Below are 21,420 nucleotides of genomic sequence, written 5' to 3' on the forward strand. Positions count from 1 at the left end.
TCTCAGGTTGATCAAGTCTGCCTTACTTCTGGGAAAAAATCAATCTGAAGACCCTAGCACCCACTCTGTGCTGGGATAGGTCTCAGCTATGTTGACCCATGCTCAGATGAACACACCTTTCACAGAGGCACAACGGGCTGCAGTCAGACAGCTAGGCTTTAAATGGCAGCTGACACTTGACAACTGAATTTTGTGTCTCATCTGCAAAATGGCAATAATATGGTTCCTACCTAACACCACTGTTGGAGAGATCAAATAAAATTAAGTAAACAATCTAGCACATAGTGTTTGGTGTCAAGCTCATAGTCACATTCTCTTAGGTTAGGTGCTATTGTCCATTCCTAGTGGCAAAACTCCCATGTGGTCAAAATACTGTCATTCACAGTCCACATTGGAGACTCACATACCCCTTAATAGTGCCATGTCCTTGACTGATCACTGGAAGCAATCAGCTTGTACTTAGGGGCTGAGTTGTACAGAGGAGGTACCCCACTGAGCGCTCCTAGCAAGATGCTCATGGTGAGTCAAGGGTGAAGGACACAGATCTCTGGCTCCTCCTGCCTTCATCCTTGGGCTTTTGCTTTCCCAGAAGACTGGGAGACAGAATGGCTCCAATGCATCTGGTTTTGGTCTTGAGAGTGTACTTGAACCAGAGAAAGCTCAACATGTTAGGACCTTGTCTCACATTCCATGCTGTCCAGTTTGAACTCTTCGGTCCCAGAATAAAACCTGTGCTCAGGACCAAGGGAGTCTGCCTTCCCCTTTGAGCCAAATGGGGGAGTCCCTGCAGCAGGGACATAGGAAAAGTCAAAGGCATCTCTACCCATAGTTTCCCTCAGGATCAACCCCCTTTCCCCACTAGGTACTAGGTACAGGGCATTCATACTAAGCTATGTTCCCAGCCCTTCTTGAGATAGAGTCTCATTAAATCACCCAGATTGAGCTCAAACTTGTGATCCTCCTGCCTCACTTTTGCAGAGTACTGGGATTACTGTCCATCACCCTATCATTCCATCCATCCCTTCTGAGGAACAAGAGCTCCTGTCAGGCCCACCTCACCACCCAGGAGCCAGACCCAGGCCACTCAGCTTATAGGTGGCACCAGGACGTGCATTCATCCCAGTTACCAGCATTCAGGTGCTAGTTCAGAAAGCCATCGCCCATTCATTCCTCCCCCGTATGCAGATCACAGACACCTCGGTCTTCACCACACTTTATTTGTTCACTCACCCCCTCCTCTTCAAACATGGCCCTAGCTGCCTCTGACATGCACACATTGGGGGCCTCTCGGACAGGGGCCCACAGAGAGGGGAAGATGCAAGGCTCAGCCCCTCCAAGGACCGAAACAGCAGCGAGGGGCTGTAGTCTTTGGAAAGAGCCCCAAATTCAGGAAGATGGCTAGATTGGAGGAGGGGGCCCTCAAGTGGGAGAGGAGCTCAGAAGTCCTAGGAGATGGGTTGGGTGGGGTGGCCCCTAAAGCCATCAAGGCCTCACTCTCTGGAAGAGGACTGTGGGTGATGACCCCACCACATCTCTCTCAGCTTCGGCACCCCGCCCCCACCGATGCCCTGCACCTTCCTCAGGGGCATCTCAGACAGTTTTGCTTCCTCTAAGGCTCCCTACCAAGAGGCCCTGTTCTTGCTTAACCAGGTGACTGTGGTTCTAGGGTCAGACACTGCCCCTCCTGGGCTTTGCCCCTTGACCCCAGAGGTGGCAGCGACAGCAGCTTCCTGCTCTCACTCACTGTGGGACGGTCACCGTGTCCCTCCTCAGCTGCCACCCTCACCAGTCCTACCACTTTCCTGCACTCAATTCCTTCTGTTAAAACACACGGCCACCTGGCCCTGACCGAAGAAAGGTCCAAAAGGTTTCTCACATCAAACCTAGACACGCACCGTGCCAAGCCTACCTCCCCATCCTAATGAATGACCCCATCAGTAGAGGCCGTAACGCTAGGGTCATCCCGGATGAGTCTCATTTCTCACCAACATCCACACCCTGAGTCTTCCACACTCATCCTGCTCCTGACCCTGACTTTCCTTGGTGCCTTCACCCCAGCCTAGCCCATGTCGCCCCTCGTCCTCCTGCTGCCTCTCCTGCCCGCTCTGCCCCACTCCCCGTACCACAAGTAAAGAGACATGGACCCTGCCACCCTGCCTCACAAAACCAACAGCTTATTACCCTTGGGGTAAAACCTAAAACCCCTGCCCTGGGCTCAGAAAGTCCTGACTGTCTCCAGCCTCACTCATGTCTTCACACTTTATCTGGCCAAGAATCACGGTTTCCACCTCTAGGACTCCGCCCTGAAGTTGCATCTGCTTGGAACTCATGTCCCAAAGCTCTTCCCATGGACAGTCCCTTGCTTCCCCAGTACAGCTTCACAGAATGCAAATCAGCTTTACCCCACAATCCTTCACCACCACACCCTGCTCAGGTCTGCTAACACTTGTCCCTCTGCTTTTATGTGTGCAGATGTGCAGACTGTTTCCTTTTACTAGAACCTAAGTCCCATGAGATGAGAATCCTCTCTCACTGCCTGCTTTTGCTCTGTGCCTACAACAGTGCCTGGCACAAGGAAGGATTCAATAAATAGTTGCTGAATGCAGAACAAAGGGGACCCCCAGGGAAAGGGAGCCAGTGGTCTCTGAGGAGCCAGTATCCAGGGGCCCTCAGTCCAGGGTGGCCCCATCAGGTAGTTGACTGCTGTGGCTGAGGACACTCAGCAGGTCAGAGGGACATACTGGTGAGGTTGTCCTGGCTCAAGAGTCCCTTCCGGCCCGCACCAGCCCCATGTCCACTACCCCCTGCACCCCCGCCACCCCCACAATACTCATGCAGCCTGTGTCGCAGTGTGACAAGGGCTGAGCCCAGGCAGGCTCCATTGGGTGCATGGGGCCCGCCAGGCAGCTGGAGCAGCAGGGTGGCCACACCGGCCATGCCATCTTCTGTGGGCTCGAGGGTGATGGGCCCAGCTCGAAGGCCAGCAGTAGTGGAAGGGATGGCCGGTGGGCAGCAGCCCCCTCCCATGGGTCCCCAGGGTCCACCAGCCCCCGTGAGCAGCAGGGGTGCCAGGAAAGGCTCGGAGCGGCGAAAGGCAGGTGGCGGGAGGCCTGCTGGCTTCCAGGCAGGAGCCGGGGCAGTGGGGTCTGGTGGGAAGCAGACGGTGACCTTGGCAAAAGGGCGGCTGGCCATCTTGGTCATCTCCTGCAGGTGCCGGCGCTGCTCCTGCCGCTGGTCCAGGGCCTGCTTGGCCTTCCAGAGGAGCACACAGAGAGACAGGAAGAGGAAGAAGCAGGAGAAGAAGACCGAGAAGAAAACAAACAGGTCGATGTGGGCCTGGTCCTGCCGGAAGAACAGCAGGCCCTGCGAGTCAGCTGAGCCATTGGCACCGGGCCCACTTGGGTCCCCCACGCCCAGCAGCAGCAGGTAGAAGCGGCTGGACTTGAGGGCATGGTGCTCATGTGGGTAGGTGATGACCAGCCGGTCCCGCACTCCTCGGACCACCAGTACCGCCGATGGCTCCGTCACCGTCACGTAGGTAATCAGGCCCCGTGGCCATACCTCCCGTACCCGTGGCTCTGGGGGTGTGCCTGGCCCAGTTCCAGCCCCTGGTCCTCCGGGGTCCCCAGCCACCCGGGGCCCACCATCAGCAGGAGGTGGGGGCGGGGGCGGGGGCGGGGGAGGCTGGATGTGTACAGTGTGGACACCCGTGTCAGGGGCCACTCGGACCACAAAGGTGTCATAGGAGGTGGAGACGTAGAGGTCCACAGCACCGAAGGTCACATCCAGTGTCAGGCGTATGTCCACGTTGGTGAATTTGGGCTGCACGCCAAAGAGGACGGTGCGGCCAGGGCCCAGGGCCCGGCGTTTGGGCTCGTGGAAGCAGTTGGTCTGGGAAGTGGGGTCCAGGCAGCACTCCTGCTCCACCGAGATGAGGCGGTAGCACTGCTGGCCACCAAGTGGGCTCCCGTGGAATGACTCGCGGCACTTGGCGCACTGTGGGCAGGGCGGGGGGTGTGCGGGGAGTCAGGGCTGAACTCAGGCAGGGGAGTGCCCCAGACAGAACCAATACCTGTGCCTGATGTAAGCAGCCTCTGCCCTAAGCCTTCACCAGGGCCCTGGCCACTCCCCCAGGATGTCCCTCCCGCAGTGTGAACACCACTAGAACCTGACATTCTAGCACGGCTGTCCCCAGTGTCATCCCCAGTGACTGGATTCACTCATTTTGGAGGACAGACCCCAGACCTCAGTTTTGAGAATCAATCCATTGTCTTTTTGTCTTAAGTTACTTTGAGATGAGTTTTCTGGCACTGGCAACCTTCAAGTTGTAACTATCTATAGTGCAGACTTTCTGTACCAGTCTGGATTTTCAACACCAATGCCCAGCTGAATGAGACTCAGAAACAGTCTAATAAGTAGACCTTGATCCAAGATCACAGACTCAGAACCATGTTGTTGGTCTTGCCCCATTGGTGGGTGTGGACACCTTGGTCCACAGCTCCTTTCTCCAGCCATACCTGATACTTGTAGCAGTCTCGGCGGTCATTGGGGGAGCTGCCCTGGCATGTCCCTGTCTCTGTATTGTTCTGACACGGGCAGCCTGTCCCATCCTGCTCATTACAGGTGTCTGCATGACCATTACACTGGCATCTGAGGATGGGGAAGAAGATTGGGTTAGGAGCTCTCATGATGTGATGGTTGGGCTTATCTGTCAGCTTGACTGGCTTGAAGGCCACCTATGGGATTGGTGGGGCACACTTCTGGGTGTGTCTGGATGGGTCGAGGTGTAACCGTAGATACTATATCTGGTCCCCGGTCCCCAGCCTTCCCTCTCCGGCTCTGTTGTCCTGCTATGCTTCCTACCTTCCATGAACTCAGTGTCTTTACTCTGCCATAATCTATCTGGATGTTTCTGCCTTGGAGCTTGCTCACCATAGACTGAATCCCCTGAACCTGTGAGCTAAATTCAACCTCTTTTTCTTTAAATTGTGGATGTCAGGCATTGTGTAAAGCTGACTATTAATGCAGGGGACCTCTGAGGCTCACAGCAGTCAAACCAATTGCCCAAGGCCACAGAGCCATTAAATGGTAGTCAGGGTTGGAACCTAGGTTGAAAGGACCTCAGTCACCCAAACATTCAGAAAAAAAGGGAATGGAGCTACAAGTCGTTTCAAGGCCTCTTCCTTCAACAGCCTTCTCCTCTTTCCGGCCTGTTTCTGCCAGGGCTGCTCTGTAGCCTGCACCTCAGTGAGTACCTCTGAGGGAGGGTGTTTCTCACCTCAGCCCAGCCCATCCCTCCACCCCTGCCCCGGTTGGGGTCCCTAGGGACTTCACCCTCTTCTGACTGACAAAAGAAGACTGGGGAGGAGGGACTGGCTCAAGAGCTATTCCTATGGAGAAGGGTGAGGGTCCTAGCCCTTGCTCTCACTTGGTACACTTCCCGTCGAGAAGGAAGTAGCCATGCAGGCAGCTCTCGCATTTGTCCCCATAGCTGTTATTCTGGCAGTTCACACACACGGCTTCATCTTCACTAGGACCCTCAGTCACCCAGTTTTCAATCTGGCCAAGGTAGGGTATATGATCACAAAAAGGCATGGACCATCCCCTCATTCTTCAGGTCTAGGAGTCCAGGCCCAGCCTCCTCCCTCAGACCCAGGGTCCAGGCCCAGCCTCCTCCCTCAGACCCAGGGTCCAGGCCCAGCCTCCTCCCTCAGACCTGGGGGTTCAGCTCTGGCCTCCTCCTTCAGACCTGGGCTCCAGGCCCAGCCTCCTCCCTCAGACCTGGGCTCCAGGCACAGCCTCCTCCCTCAGACCTGGGGGTTCAGCCCTGGCCTCCTCCCTCAGACCCTGGGGTCCAGGCCCAGCCTCCTCCCTCACAGCCGGGGTCCAGGCCCAGACTCCTCTCTCAGACCCAAGGCCCAGCCCAGCCTCCTCCCTCAGATCTGGGGGTTCACCTCTGGCCTCCTCCCTCAGACCCGGGGGTCCAAGCCCAGCCTCCTCCCTCAGACCTGGGGTCCAGGCCCAGCCTCCTCCCTCAGACCCAGGAGTCCAGGCCTGGCCTCCTCCCTCAGACCAGGAGATCTGGGCCCCAGCCTCTTTCACCTCCTCTGGATCCAGTGAGTATTTCTCAGGCTCCCTCCTGGCCATTTCAAGCTCCTTCCTGGAGACGCAGACGTGGCTGTTGCCGCGACAGAAAGCATGGCAGGGCCGGCAGGTCCCGCCCCCCACGGCTGAACCCACAAACAGTGGGAGGCACTGCTCACAGTGGCTGCCCTGGGAACCCAGGTCAGAGTGGTCAGCAGGGTTGAAGAATCACAGGGTAGGGGGACATAACAGTTGGGTACTTGGTATGGGCCACGCCTGCCTATCTGTGTTCAGCCCCACTTTTTCACTTGCTTACTTTTAGCCCTAATTCTCAAGTTCTAAAAGCCCTCACAATCAAATATGCTGGTGCAGACCTGTAATCCCAGCTGTTTGGGGAGGCTGAGGTAGGAAGATCCCAATTTCAAGGCCAACCTGCCTGAGCAACTTAGCAAGACTGTGTCACAGTAAAAAAATAAAGAAGGGTTAGGATGTAGCTCTGTAGCTCTGTATGAGAGCCCCAGGTTCAGAAAGACCCAAGAAAGAAAGGAAAGGAAGGAAGGAGAGAGAGAAGAAAGGGCCCTTCTCTTCACATACCTGCCTTCCTGCCCCAGCCCACAACCTGTCCACTACTACAGTCCCCCCCAGAGGCCTCCCCGCTTTCTGGGCCATGCTCTGCTACTGTTTCCCTGTGCCTGGCTTATGAGGACTCAGAATGAGAAAGGCTGAAGATGCAGCTCAGGGGCAGAGCGTTGCCTATCACATGGGAGGCCATGGGTTTGATTCCCAACACCATGCAAAACAAGAGAACCGTGCCCAGAGCACAGGCTGACGGCAAGCAAGGGCCTGGGTCCCAACATCAGCTCTGAGGCCCGGGGCGGCCCACCTTGGTGTGGTTGCGGCAGAGCAGGCAGTGGTCTCGGGCTCCCACGCCGGCACACTCACTGTGACGATTGCAGCGACATTCTGTGGAGCAGTTGCGGCCCACAAAGCCGAAGTGGCAGCGGCAGTGGTCGGGCTCCACGCAGGAGCCGTTCACGCAGCCCTGGGCGCACACAGGGCGGCACAGGCCCGTCACACTGCGGGTGGAGCGGGGGTGAGCGGAGATGCTAGGGCAGGAGCTCATCTTTCCCCTCCTGATCAATCCCACCGCCTCCATGCCACAGGCTCGCCCCAGGCTCTGCTCAGACCTTACCCCTCGCTGCTCCCCAAGTGCTCCCCCACCAGGCCTATGAGCTCCCTCCCGCCCGCCCACAGCCCGGCCGCAGCCTCACTTGTCCATGGTGTAGCCCATCTTGCAGCTGCACTCGTAGCCGTGGGGCTGGTCGTGGCAGTTCTGGGTCTCATTGCAGTCATGGTGCCCATTTGCACACTCATCCTCAGGGGGGCAGGACAGAAAGGCCCAGGATGCCCCAGAACGCCCACAGGTCAGCCCTGACCCCAGAGATTCAGGGCTTCACCTGGGTGCTTCTGTACCACTTGCCCCCAGCCACCCAGGTGCCCCTGCTTGTGAGCCATAAATACGAGACGCCCCCAGCCGTCCCCCGTGTTCTCTGCACCACACCCCAGCCAGCTCCCTTGCCACTCCGAATCCCTCTCACCATCACGGGGGCCGCTGAGTCCACCTTCCATGCAGCGGCCACCCCCATCCTGGCCCCCCCAGGCGCACCAGCCGCAGTGGGGGCGCCGCAGGCACAGGGCACACTGGGTTGCCTGAGCGCAGCCCAGGGAGCAGCTCTCAGGTCCCCGGAGCAGCCGCCCGCAGCCTCCGGCCATACATCGAAGGGGCAGGTAGGAGGGGCTCAGACACTGAGGGGGGGGGGGCAGGGAGAGAGGCAGAGAAAGGGGGTCAAGCAACACTGTGGAACTCTCCCCGGGCTACACCCTCCTTGAGGGCCTCCCCTCCCCAACCACAGCCAGCCCCGGACCCCAGCTGGGCCACCCAGGCTCCCTCGCAAGCCTTTGTAACTAGGTATCAGGACTGGAAGTCAGGCCAGGGAGGTCCTGGAAGTGGGGAGATCACGCAGACCTGGGTTGGAGGAACGTGTGGATGAACAGGTGACAGGCAGATGAAGAGGACACGGAAGGGCAGAAAAAGGCAGGTAAACAAAGGGGCAGAATGAGACCTCACCTACAGGCAGATGTGAGGCCGCGGGAGAGGGAGCTGTTGGGCCGCCACCTCCGGCCCCTGGCGAGACCCAGGGTACTATCTTTATTGGTGCTGGGGCTGGAACCCAGGGCCTTGGGCATGCTGGGTGAGTGCCTTACCGCTGAGCCACTCACAGCCCCTGACTGGCTGCACTTCCTACCCCAGCTCAGGGCACTCCTGTTTGCCACCGATAAAGGCAGGCAAGGACCTAGACAGAGGCAGAGTTTCAAGAGTCGGGTTACAAGCCACAGTTGCTTAGACAAACAAGAATCCGGCTGCTGGGCAAAAAAACCCTCTCCCACTCCAGGCTGAGAAGCTGAGGAGACCTGGGTAAGGCGCCAGGCACCAACACAAAAGCCACCATTTCTGTGTCTGAACCCAGACCACATGCACAACGAGGTTCAGACCCTTGGGACCTTACCTCAGTGTATGAGAGCATTTTATTTACTGCTATGGCCTTAAATGAAGTAGAAGAGGGATTAATCTGCGTTGGCTGCCCGAAAGCACTTAAGAAAAAGCAAAGCAACCGTGGAATCCTGAAATAGAAAACCCTGACTGCTGTGGCTGGAGGTCTGAGCCCACTGAGGGTTGGGCTGGCCAGAGGCAGACTCGCGGCCAAGGAGTCTAATATTCCGAGCCTTAGGCATGTAATGAATTCTGTGTTCTTTTTCCTGGTTTATTTTTGTGCAGTACTGGGGATCAAACCCATGGCTTTTTGCAGGCTAGGCAAGTGCTCTACCACTGAATTAATTTCTAGCCCCATTTTCTTGTTTTTAAAACATTTTTTTTCACTGCCAGGCTGGGTTTTCAGATCTAAACTGAAGGCACAGCTGGCAGATGGTGGGGTAATGTGCATGGGAAGGGGCAGAGCACCCTGAGTCCTCAGAACCACACCGCACCTGCTGCAGTGACCTGCCTAGTGGTAAATGCAACGATGCCCAACAGAATAAACTTCATTTCCTGTGTTCTTGGAAAAGACATGTAAACTCAGGATCACAGTTTATCTGTTTATATACCGCACAGCTTAATAAATCACCCAAAGGTGTTCAAATGAATTTGTGGGAGGGAGGCAGGAGGTGGGAAGGAGGCAGGCCAGAGAGGACAGCACTGGGTCGCTTGTCCAGGTTCTGAGGTCAAAGCCATCCCAAAGAACAATGCCAGATGGTTCAATCTGGCAATCTTTGAGCTAAATCATAGCAGGTCTGACCTGCACACCTTTTACATTTGGTCTGTGTGGTGATATTTATAAAACATTCAAACCAGCTGTATGGTGGCACATGCTTGTAATCCCAGCACTCAGGAGGCTAAAGTAAGAGGACTGCATGTTCAAGGCCAGCCTGGATTACAAAACAAAACCTTGTCTTTAAAAAAAAAAAAAAAGAAGAAGAAGAAGCGGGGTGTGCTGGCGGCACACACTTGTAATCCCAGCACTCAGGAGGCTGAGAAAGGAAGACTGCTGTGAGTTTAAGGCTACACAGTAAGCCTGGGCTACGCAGTAAGTTCAAGACCAGCCTGGACTATATAGTGAGATCTTGTCTCAAAAATAAAAAAAAAACAAATCCAAGCCAATACTTTAAAACTAGGAGATTTCATAGAAGTCGGATGATCTGGCAAAAGTCCCCTCAAATTTCACATGCACCACCATCTTTGTGCTATGCGGCCCCCTGGGGTGCTGTTGTCTGGTCCCAGTAGTCCCCACAAAATCGTGAAATCTAGAGAATTTTTAGGAAGGACTTACATTGCCAGAAAGACCCCACGTTTGGAGACAAGGCCCCTGCCTTTGCAGATGAATGCCGTGGGGGCCTTTGCCCTTCCATTATATTTTGAACCCCTGGAGAACCCTTACAGGGATCCCCCAGGAGATATCTTCCACAGTGGAGACTGCGAACCCTCCCAGTGGGTGTCCAGATTGCCCTTCCCAGCACCACTCCTTACAAGAGCAGCAGCACTGGCTCAGTAGCCCTGCCCGTGTCCCAGAGCTCGTGAGGCTGAGGCAGGAGGACTGTAAATTTGAGTCCTGTCTGGGCAACTCAGCAAGAACCTGTCTTAAAATAAAAGAAAGGGCTAAGGATGGGAAATTACTCACCTAATGTCAAAGAGCTAGGAAGTGGTAAGGCTAGATTCAAACCCAGATCCAGCTGAGCTGGGAACCTGAGCTTTTGATCTCACAGCAAATGAACCAACGTGCCGCTGCCTATCTCCTCTGTGCCCTGCCCCCTGGGCTGGAACACGCAGGAAGTAGTACCGGTTTCTTTGTATAGTTACTCTCAACACAAAAACTCTAATGGCAACCGTCCTGTTTCCTCCACACTGATGGTCCTGGGTGAATGGGTGAGTATGCTGTGGAGTGGTAAGCAGGCACCTCCACTGGGTCTTTTTTTGCGGGGGTGGGGGGCGGGGGGCGCGGGTCTCGCTATGCAGTTCAGGCTGGCCTTGAGCTCACTTTGTAGCCCAGGCTGGTCTTGAACTCGCAACGATCCTCCTGCCTCAGCCTCCCGAGTGCTGGGATTACAGGCGTGGGCCACCACGCCTGGCTCTCCACTGGGTCTTGCACCATCAAAGTATGAGAGGAATACACGCAGGGGGACTCAGACCCACTTCCTGCCAGATGTGACAGAGGAATGTGAATGAAATGCCTTTGTCTGCCACAGGGATAGCTGAATCATGCTACATAGATGCCTCCTTGGAACTAACTTTCCGAAAACAGAGAGGATGTTGGGGGCACTCAAGGGGCAAACTGTCCTGGACACGTGGTGTACCTCCAACAACCTCTCCAGCCACAGACACACACAAGGGCTTGGCCTGCCCTGCCCTGTTTGAACCATGCGTGCCTAAGCTTCCCTGGCATGTCTCACTGGACCAAGGCTGGACACCTAACTCAGAAGCAGGGTCAGAACCTCTCCTTTTTTTTTTTTCTGGTACTGGGAATCAAACTCACAACCTTGCGCTTGCCAGGCCAGCGATGTGCCGCTGAGCTAAATCCCCAGCCCCAGAACCTCTCCTTGAGAATGTGAGCTGATGACACAGGGAACTGTGACCCGTGAAATTAGGTAAATGAAAGAGAGCCGAGGCTGTCACTTGAGGCCAAGTGTGTTGATGAAGCCAAGGAAAACCAAAGAATCCAGTTGTACGGAGTACCACTGTAAGTTACAGGCTACAGGGTCAAGAGCAACAAAGGAGCAGCATTTCCTGTTCTTAGATTTCATCAAATACCCTAAATTCTTTTTTTTTTTTTTTTTTTTTTTTCCTAAATTTTTTTAACAAAAGGAGCTTCAGGGTTGTCTGAGTTTTTTGGTTTTTTTTTTTTTTTTTTGAGACAGGATCTCACTCTACAATGGCAGATTGGCCTTGAACTCACTTATGTAGCCCAGGCTGGCCTCAAGCTCACAGCAATCCTCCTGTCTCAGCCTCCCAAGGGCTGGGATTACAAGTGTGCACCACCACGTCTGGCAGGGTTGTCTGTTTCTTGGTAACACCAAAAGTTACCAATGTAGGGAGAGACAGAGGGAGAAGGAAACAGAAAAAGGACACTGAAGAGACATGGCACTAAGAGTCCTGGAAAGAAGCAGCAAGGCAGCGCATGCCTGTAATCCCAGCTCTCACACGGCACAAAGTCAAGCCCGCCTGGGCAATTCAGTGACTTACTGAGACTCTGATTCAAAATAAAAATAAGGGGGGCTTGGATGTAGCTTAGTGCAAAGGCCTTGGGTTCAATCCCTAGTACCAAAGACAGTGAGTGAGTGTGTGTGTGAGTGTGTGTGTGACAGGAAGAGAGAGGATGAATGAGAACTGGAGACAGAGGGCTGAGGAGTCAGGAGGTCGGCATAGTCACATGGCCAGAAAAACTGAGGGGAGTCACAAGATGAAGGAAGGCAGACAGTGGGAGGAGGGAGAAAGGATGGTGGGGCTGGAGCTCTGACAAGATGGGGGAAGGAGGACAGAGGAAACACAAAGGCCAGAGCCAGGCAGAGGCCAGAGTAGTACCTGTTGGAGGCTGCTGCTCCAGACACAGTGCTGCCAGCCCCCATCCGCACCCTTGGAGTCCAGGCAGGAGGTGCAGTTGGGCAAGAGGTGGCAGGGCGTAGGGCAAGGCAGTGGGGGCGATGACTCAACTGGCATTGGGGACACATTTAGCAGAGAGTGGCTGAAGCATGTCCAGTCATAGGTGGGCTGCACTGAGAGGATGCGGCGGGTCTCCCCTGCAGTCAGGGGCACAGGAATGAGAGTATCCAGTTGTCAGATCCAGGGGACCAGGCCCCAATTCTCTTCCCTCAAAGCCAGGGTCCAGGCCCAGCCTCCTCCCTCACACCCGGGGTCCAAGACCAGCCTCCTCCCTCAGACCTGGCATCCAGGCCCTGGCCTCCTCCCTCACACCCGGGGTCCAAGACCAGCCTCCTCCCTCAGACCTGGCATCCAGGCCCTGGCCTCCTCCCTCACACCCGGGGTCCAGGCCTAGCCTCCTCCCTCGGACCCAGAGATCCAGGCCCAGCCTCCTCCCTCAGACCCAGGGTCCAGGTCCAGCCCCCTCCTTCAGACTCAGGGTCTAGGGCCTCACAGTCTCTCAGGGACTGAGCTCTTCAGCTCACCTGTCCTCTTGAACTGCCGCGTCCACATGCACTTGCCCTCCCGTGTACACTGCTCGCAGTCAGCAGCCCCACATGCAGCCTCCGAGCAGTTCCCAGCCCAGAAGACCTCTCGCTGGTTGATGCGACAGTCATTCTCTGAGGTGCAGGAGCCATTGCGCCCAATGCAGGCACCCTCAGGGCAGTTGGTACACCACTTACAGCGGGGGGCAGACGCCTAGCAGGAGGAGACAGGCTCAGTGGGGTCTGCAGGGCCCCTGGGACCTCTCCTGACCCAGTTCTTCCCAACCAGCTACAGCTGAAGGGCTCGGTGGTTCCTGAGACCCCGGGGTGGGTTGGGCAGCTGAGCAGAGTGGGTGCCAGGACCTCCCTTCTCTGTTTCTCCTGTCCAGGCCGTTTACCTCTCCATCTCCAGGCTGCAGAGTCCGGGGATGGCGGGCCAGGCACTCACTGCAGGTCCGGAGCCGTCGGCATTCCTCCGGGGAGCGAGGCATTGGGGAGCAGGGAGATCCCCCACAGCCTAGCCTGGAGGGCAAGAGGCCTGGCTCACTCACTCCCAGCCAGGCCCCAACCTCCTACGTCCTATACATCCTCCTGCAGCCCTCCACACCAGGGCCTGAGCTGGACTTGCCACAGACCTCCGATCCTGGTCTGCCCACCCCACGTCCACTTATCACCGGGCTGAGACATCAGAAAAGACGCGTGTCTTCCCGCCCCTTCAGCCACTGAGGCCTCCTGCCTCCTGAACTTCTCTCCGATTCTCCCCTCCTCACCACCCAGTTGCAACCACTTGCGTGGTTCAAGGCTCTTCCTCTCGCCCCAGCTAGTGCATGGGTCCCCTGGCACCTCCCCTCACCAATCTGACCCCCACAGCAGCTCTGGGGCTCTCACTGTCCGGCCTGTCTCGCCCCCTCCTGCTCAAACCTTCTGTGGCTGCCCACTGCCTACGGCGCAGGCCCACAATCCCTTGCCCGAAATCTACGGAGCCACATGTATTTGAAAATTTTGCATTTTGGAAAAGCAGTGGGTACTCCCGCTGTTACACACACCCAGGAGCCTGGGGGGGCACCCCAAAGTCAGAGCCACTCCGACTCCTGCAGTAAACACAATGGCCCATCTCATGGGACAATGCCCAGAACAGCCTCACATCAGGGCAGCACAAGGAGTCAAGTGAGTGGGTGCAAACCAGGAAGGTCCGGGCTTGCAGAGACGTTTGGATTCCAGAACCACAGGTGGGGGCGCCATCGATCAGGACAGAACCCCGTGCCTCGGCCATGCCGTGGAAGGCTTTTCTGAGCTGACTCCACTCACCCTTCTAGTCTCACGGTCCCCCAGTGAGGATCGTCTCGTCTCTCAGACATGCCAGGGGCAGCCCTATTCTTACTTTGCTGGTCTAACTGATACCAGTTGTTCAGGGCCCAGTTCAGACCCCACTCCTCCAGGAACAGACCCCAGCCCACAGTAGGGCTCCCCACTAGAGCTGCCCCAGGCCGTTCCACCTGCGATGATTCACCCACTTCCCCATGTGTCCCCAGCCCTGCCTAGCACTGTCTCCTAAGAGCACCACTGCTGCCTGCGATGACCTGCCAGTCACGGGGTTACCTTTGGGCCTGGTCCCCAGAAAGGCAGGCTCCATGGCACCAGGTGCAGGCCCCAGACTGGTTACAAGCTTCAGGTGAGGGCAGCAGGCGGCACAGGTCAGGAGGCAAGGTCAGAGCTAGCAGGCGGCCCAGGGCCACTCCCCCAAAGCCCCCAGAGATGTACAGGTGGCTCCCCACTGCTGCTACCGCGTGGGCCACAGACTCTTCCATTGGGGGCCCCACAGATGCCGGACCTGAGGAAAGATGGAGTGTTCAGAGAAGCAGAATAGAAGACGTACGGAAGATACCTACACAAAGAAGCCAGTCAGGATTGCCAAGAGGGGACAAAGACAGGAGGACAGAGACAGACATAGGAAGGCAGGGAGAAGAAAGATAAGGACAAATGAACAGGGAAACGAGACAGCAAAAGACACGAAGAGAAAGACAGAGAACAAAGGAACAGAAAATGGGGAATGAGAACAGAGTCAAGCCAGGAACAATGGTGCCTGCCTGGAATCCCAGCTACTCCAGGAGGCTGAGGCAGGAGGATCATAAGTTCAAAGCCAGCCTGGGCAACTTACTAAGACTCTGTCTCAAAATAATTTTATTTTGGGCCGGGGATATAGCTCATTGGCACAAGTGCCTGCCTGGCAAGTACAAGGTCCTGAGTTTGATTCCTGGTACCAAAAAAAAAAAAAAGAAAGAAAGAAAAATAATTTTAGTTTTAAAAGGGCTAGGCTAGGAATGTAGTGGTAAGCACTTGCCTAGCATGTGTGACACCCTGGGTTCAATCCTCAGCACCACGAAAAACAAAACAAAAACAAGAAAACAGACAAATGTTTTGGAACCTGATGGAGGTGGTAACCACATAATATTGTAATGGCTCTAAATGCCACTAAGTTGATCATTTTTAAAAATGTATTTATTTTTGCAGCGCTGGGGATGTAACCCATGGCCTTGCACATGCTAGGCAACCCCTCTATAACTAGGCTACACCCCCAAGCCTATAGATCATTTTAAAATGGGTAATTAATTTTGTATTACATGAATTTTACTTGTTTTTTAAAGCCTCAAAAAAAAAAAAAATAAAACAGATACAGATAGTAGGAAAAGTTAAATTACGAAAAAAAGACAAGAGACAGAAAATCAGAGAAAAAAAGAGAAAGAAGACAGGCCCAGAAATACAAACACGATCATAACACTAAGTGAAAAAAAGTCAAGATGTGGACTGGGGTTACAGCTCTGCAGGAGAGCATGACTCGCATATACGACACCCTGGGTTCCATACTGGGCCTCACAAAAAAACAAATAAGGTGAGATCTATGCCCATTTCTAAGCTATGAACAGCAAAGCCTGGAAGGAAACCCCCTACACACAGTCGTGGCAATCTCCAGAGAGTGGGGTTATGGGTGGGGTTTTTGTCTTCCTATTCTACAACTTATACGTAATGAATATTACTTTTATAACCAGAACAAAAATAAAATTTTCAAAGTAAAAAGAAAGAAGGGCATCTCCATGGTCTTTAGAAAATATGAAGGAGGCAGGAGCTTTGCTGCTGGGTACAAGAAGCCCTGGCCTCTCGAGCGATATTGGGATTAAACGTTCACATTCAAGTACATCCCCACCCTAAAAATCCCTTTTTTTTTTTTTTTTTTTTTAATTTTTTTTTAACCTTTTATTTTGAGACAGGTCTCACTAAATTGTTAAGTTTCGCAGGCTGGGCTCAAAATTGTGATCTTCCTGCCTCAGCCTCCCAGAGCGCTGGGATTACAAGTGTGTGCCATCATGCCTGGCCTAAGTGCTTCTACTGAGTGGGGGTCCCAGAACAGATACAAAGCTCCTCCGGATGTCCCTCAGCCTTCCAAAGAGAGCGAGGGGACTCACGGGTGAGGTCGGGCAGGAGCCAGGCGTTGCAGTTGACCTGGTAGAGCAGAACGTCACTGCTGAACTCCTCAGGGTCCGAGCGCCCCCCAAGGACCACCATGGTGTCCCCTAGCAAGGCTGCGGCATGGAAAAGTCTGGGGTGGGGCTGTCAGGGAGACACAAAGCGGAGATGGCCTGTCAGAGCCCATGCCTTTGTTCCACATACTCCCTCTCAGCCCACCTGCACCCTTGAATTTCCCTTCCTGCCCATCCCCTCTTGCTCATCCAATCCTCACCTTCCTCACATCTCACCCTGCTCTTCTAGGACCTCCTGGATCCCTCAGAGCAACCCATGGAGCCCTCTCCTTTTCCCTGAACCCCGGGAGTCCCCTGACCTATGCTGCTCCCCATGAACTTGGCCCAGACTCAAGATGAAAACCCCACTCCTCCGTGATTCCTGCATCTGGGCTGGGGTGCGAGGCTCCTGAGGAGCCTTCTGTACCCTCTCCCCAAGAGGGGCTTCTGAATGCATGTGTAGAACACACACAACTGTCCCTACCAGCAGGGATGGCTTCCCTGTGCTCTCACACCGTCTCCTTGGCCTTGTAAGGTAGGAGATGCAAGGAGCCTCAGTACAGATGGGGCGCTCAGGAGGGACAGGGACCTGCCAGGCCACACCAACAATCAGGGCAGAGCTGAGGCAGAACCCACACCTCTGACCTCCTGGCTGAGGATTCTTTCCTCCAAATCAGGAATGGAAAGAAGAGACCAGGGGATGTCACGGTTCAGTGCAAGGGACTGCAAAGGAGGGAAGGCAGGAGGAATTTAGCAGGGAGCCAATCCATGGAGTACTAGGTACAGGGGACACTTGCTTCCTGTCTCTTCAGCAATCTGTCTGAACCACTTTTTCTGACCTTTGCTCCCTGAGAGGGGGCCAGCAGGCTCCAGGTACGGTCAGGACAGTGCAGGGAATAGAGCTCGGGGGACGGCGCTGCCAGCTCCACGTGGAAGCGGAAGCCGCCAAACACGTAGAGGGAGTCGGTGGCCTCATGGTAGACTGCAGAATGCCCGTAGAGACCTGGACGGGAGCGCACGACCACGGAGATGGTGGGAAGGGGCTGCCAACCACAGTGTCCTCCCACCAACCTCCCGCGCTCCCCGAGTGACCACACCACCTCACCAGGCCCTGAGGCCAGGACCCTAGGAGTCCTTCCCAACACCGTGCTCTGGGTTCCAAAGGACTATCATTAGTGGCTTAAGGGAAGGGAAGACAGAATCAATGGCTGGAAAGTTACGGCCAGCTGGCAGGAGGGAGACAGGGTGATGGAATGTCCAGAGACTGCGGATTAAAGCATGGAGGAGAGAAAAGAGAGGAGTCGCGTGGGGCCAGGGAGCTCAGAACCCCAGGGAGGGAGAGTGACCTCACTGGGCAGGAGGTGGGCAGTTCATCGGGAAGCCTGGGGCAGAGAGACTGAACATCACCGGAGATGGCTCCCTGACAGTCCCGGTGGGCTTAGGGGATGACAAGATGGTAGTAAGGCATGGTACAAATGAATAGTGTGGGAGGGGACAGAGAGCCTACATGAAGCCCTGAACAGCTCCCGGTCTCACCTGTCGGGGGTGTCCCGCTCTGGGCTCCGGACACCCAGGAGCCGGTCGCCAGCTGGTACTCAAGCAACTGCTGGTTAAAGCCGTTTTCGGGGGAGTAACCACCCACCAGGATTAGAGACAGGCCTCGGCGGGCAGTAAGAGTGTGACCAGCAACCGCTGGCAACTCCACGGTCTGCGGGGCCTGAAGAACAGAGAGCCAAGGTCACCAAGGAGCCAGAGGCTGGGGTCACCTTGTGGGTAAAAGCAAGACCCAGACCCATGGGCCCCTGTGAACTGCTGAGGTAGTAAGCTCTGCGGGACTGGTCAAACTTCACCCTTCTGATTAGCAAGGGCCCTGGCAGGCTCTGGTCAGTTCGGCCTCCTCCCCACCCTTTCCTCAGGCTCAATCAACCCTGGTGCATCTTTAGCAAGCCCCTTCTCCTCTGCTCTCACTGTGTCCTGGGTGGGCCAAGCACAGCACCGCAGGTCCTTGGCCAGGGGCTGGCTGGGGACTACAGTGTGACCCAGGATGGCCAGTGATCTTCAGTGCTGGGACTTCTGTTGGAACCTGGAGCATGCAGTCTTCTTGAGTGTGACACTTGCAGGAGCGCCTGGGGCCATCCCTGCCAGACCTGGCATGGGGGTGGGGGTGGGGCGGGTGGGGAGTAGACGCTCACCTTCTCCTGCCGCCACTGCAGGGTGGTCAGGTTAAGGACCCAGAAGTCACGAGTGACTCCCCCGGCTGTGAGTCCCCCAAGCAGGTACATGGCACCACGTCCAGCAGGAACATAGGCAGCTGCATGGAAGGAGCGGGGTGACGGGCCTGGGCCCCCATCCTCAGCTCCTGCCAGCATCTGTGTCCACCGCCGCTCACTCACTGAGTACCTGGGGCCAAGGTGCGAAAAAGCAGCCTTATTGTACAGTTATTTCAGCAACTTTAAAGTGACCCTAACAGATATCCCAGCATCCTTAGGGTGACCTTTCTGTGACAATCATCTTACCATCCCCTGGAGCAGCACCACTCAAATAGTACCCTAGACCTGGGTGTCCATAGGTGAGCCTCCTGTAACAAGTGTCCCTCACCTTAGGGGCTTCCTGTACCCCCTGAGGTGATGCTTCGGTGACAGACATCTCAGCAGCCCCTGAGGTAACCTTTTCTCATTCAGGTGTCCTCGTCCCCAGCAGTCCTCACCTGTATAGGTTTCCCAGCAGGCCCTGGGGCAGGCCCAGGCCCCCAAACATCCACAAGGTGGCATCAGGTCCCTCCACCATAGTGTGACCCAGGCGGTGCAGGAAGCGGCTAGCAGTGTCCTGGGTGACGGCAGGGGTGCCAGGGGTCAGGCTAAGGTCATGACAAAGTGTCAGGCATGGACAGAGGGTTTATAGGTGGTCCCCCGAGTGGAGGTGGGGAAGTGACCCGCAGGACAGACTGGCACAACTCACAGAAGAGAGACGGCTGTCCATGAGGGTCTCCCAGACCAGCTGGCCACCATCCAGCTTCGTGGCACAGTCCAGGCCCCCAAAGCCCTCAGCACAGATGCACACACCCTGGCTCTGGGGACAGCAGAAGGAGGTTCAGAGGTGCCCTAATCGCCCACCACCCCACCTGGCTGGCCCTGTCCCCTTGTACCTGGTTACAAATCCCAGCTCCATTGTGGGCGTTGCAGTTCTCCGGACACAGAGCCATGCGGCAGTGTGGGCCGGCCCAGCCCTGGGGACACCGGCAGAGCCCAGCACCTGCAGCCCCATCCTGGGGCACACACTCCTGGGGGACAGGGCAGCTCCCCGGACCCCCTGATCCACAGCGGGCAGAGCCCACTGAGGCGTTGAAGCCCCAGGATGAGGAGCCATTGGCCTCCCAGTGCAGCACAAGCAGCCCTGTGGGGAGAGAGGTCAGTGTCTCTTCCCAGCCACATTCTTGGCACTGTCCTACCTCCGGTATGGAGAAAACCCAGGGTATCAGGCAGGGAAGCACCCGAGTCACTTAAAATCACTGCTGCCGTGAACCGTTCCGCGCACCCCTCCCTTCACCAACTCATCAAGTTCCAGGTACTTTATTTTTTAAAATAGGGTCTTGCTATGCAGTCCAGGCTGGCCTTGAACTCACTATGCAGCCTGGGCTGGCCTTGAACTTGTAGCAATCCTCCTGCCTCAGCCTGCCAAGTGCTAGGATTACAAGTGTGCACCACCACACCTGCCTCCAATCATTGAAAGCCTAAATCTCAGGTTGGAACTGTGGCTCAGTGGAAGAGCACGTGCTTAGCATGCGTAAGGTCCTGGGTTCAATACTCAACACCCTAAAAATAAGGAAATAAATAGCTAGACAGATGACAGATCAACAGACAGACAGGACAGCCTAAATCTCTCACAGTCCCCCACTGGTTGCCATCTCCTTAGCTGCTATCCAAGGCAGTGTTCCCAGGTCACCTGGACACCAGTGCCATCTCCCCACTGTCTTCCTGGCTACCTGCATTACCTCCAGCAGCCCCCATGATCCTGAAAAACATGAACTTGACCCCATCCAGGGCAAGCCCCACGCCTTCCTAGCTCCCACAGCTCTTATATAAGACTGACTTCCCTTAGAAAGATTAGCAGTTTGGTGGGTGGCAGAAAAATTCATCATGACACTTTATGATACGTAAAACAAGACTTCAGTAACACTGTATTTTTTCTTTTTTTTTTTAATAGAAATCACAACTGACTCAGATTTGTGCACTCTAATTTTTAACCTACTTATGTTCTACTGTGCAGCAGCATTTCTTTTTTTTTTTTTTTGTCTTTTTTGAGGCAGGGTCTCCCTGTGGAATTCAGGCTGGCCTTGAGCTCATTTTGTAGCTCAGGCTGGTCTTGAACTCACGATAATCCTCCTGCCTCAGCTTCCCAAGTGCTGAGATTACAAGCGTGGGCCACCATGCCTGGCAACACTATTTTTTCTTAAGAAGAGTCCCCCTGGGGAACCCAGAAGGTCCTACAGACTCTTGATTTCACTCTATCCTGTGCGCCCCAGCTTCACCTGGGCTGGCTGGCCCCGCCCTCCTGCTCTCAGGGCTTTGACATCTCTCTTCCCCACCTCGAGAAACTGCTCTCCCAATGCCTCCAGCTTCCTGCCGGCAGCCAGATTCACCTCTGCAAAGCAGGCCTCCCAGTCCCCCAGCTGCCTGGCCTCCAGGCAAGGCCAGATGCCTGCGCCTCCACAGAAGAGCAACTATTCAGAGTCCACTGCTTTGTTCCCTGCAGTTTGCCCCCTCGCCTCCCCGAGTGCGTGAGGGTAGCATCTGTGTCCCTTGTTCACTACCGTGCCCCCGTGTCTAGCTAAGGCCAGCTCAGTGTAGGCGCTCAAGAAACGTCTGCTGAGTGATGACAAGTCCCCTCAGTCCTAGGGCTCGCTGTGGGCCTGGGGTTCGTGCAGTCTCCAGCAGGGCAGTTATGATCTGCCCCTTTGTTTCCAGCTTTAGTGCTCTGATTCACAGGAAGAAGAAAAGTGTTTCCAAACGCTGGCCCTTCCACCGCCTTTCTACCCATCTCCATCCACTCAGTGGGGTTTCTCAACCTCTCAACACTACGCCTGTTGGGG

General features: G+C 55.4%; 1 protein-coding gene across 1 annotated transcript in view; it reads right to left on the reverse strand.

The window, feature by feature from the left end:
• Nucleotides 1-1,199: 1,199 nt before the first annotated feature.
• The window catches only part of Megf8 (multiple EGF-like-domains 8), a 42,058-nt gene continuing 21,837 nt past the window's right edge, over nucleotides 1,200-21,420 (reverse strand). Inside the window, exons 24-41 of the mRNA XM_005412362.2 lie at nucleotides 19,477-19,724; nucleotides 19,290-19,400; nucleotides 19,039-19,157; nucleotides 18,524-18,731; nucleotides 17,868-18,048; nucleotides 17,171-17,334; nucleotides 16,278-16,422; nucleotides 14,416-14,647; nucleotides 13,215-13,338; nucleotides 12,817-13,030; nucleotides 12,215-12,429; nucleotides 7,683-7,890; nucleotides 7,356-7,515; nucleotides 6,968-7,160; nucleotides 6,103-6,273; nucleotides 5,429-5,559; nucleotides 4,518-4,650; nucleotides 1,200-3,996 (exon numbers count right to left, since the gene is read on the reverse strand). Coding sequence (XP_005412419.1) covers nucleotides 2,728-3,996; nucleotides 4,518-4,650; nucleotides 5,429-5,559; nucleotides 6,103-6,273; nucleotides 6,968-7,160; nucleotides 7,356-7,515; nucleotides 7,683-7,890; nucleotides 12,215-12,429; nucleotides 12,817-13,030; nucleotides 13,215-13,338; nucleotides 14,416-14,647; nucleotides 16,278-16,422; nucleotides 17,171-17,334; nucleotides 17,868-18,048; nucleotides 18,524-18,731; nucleotides 19,039-19,157; nucleotides 19,290-19,400; nucleotides 19,477-19,724 — 4,226 coding nt within the window. The 3' untranslated portion in view covers nucleotides 1,200-2,727. The remainder of the gene's footprint in view (nucleotides 3,997-4,517; nucleotides 4,651-5,428; nucleotides 5,560-6,102; nucleotides 6,274-6,967; nucleotides 7,161-7,355; nucleotides 7,516-7,682; nucleotides 7,891-12,214; nucleotides 12,430-12,816; nucleotides 13,031-13,214; nucleotides 13,339-14,415; nucleotides 14,648-16,277; nucleotides 16,423-17,170; nucleotides 17,335-17,867; nucleotides 18,049-18,523; nucleotides 18,732-19,038; nucleotides 19,158-19,289; nucleotides 19,401-19,476; nucleotides 19,725-21,420) is intronic.

The sequence above is a fragment of the Chinchilla lanigera genome, unplaced genomic scaffold (assembly GCF_000276665.1).
Source record: "Chinchilla lanigera isolate Chin_1 unplaced genomic scaffold, ChiLan1.0 scaffold00154, whole genome shotgun sequence".
In the NCBI taxonomy this organism is placed as follows: Eukaryota; Metazoa; Chordata; class Mammalia; order Rodentia; family Chinchillidae; genus Chinchilla; species Chinchilla lanigera.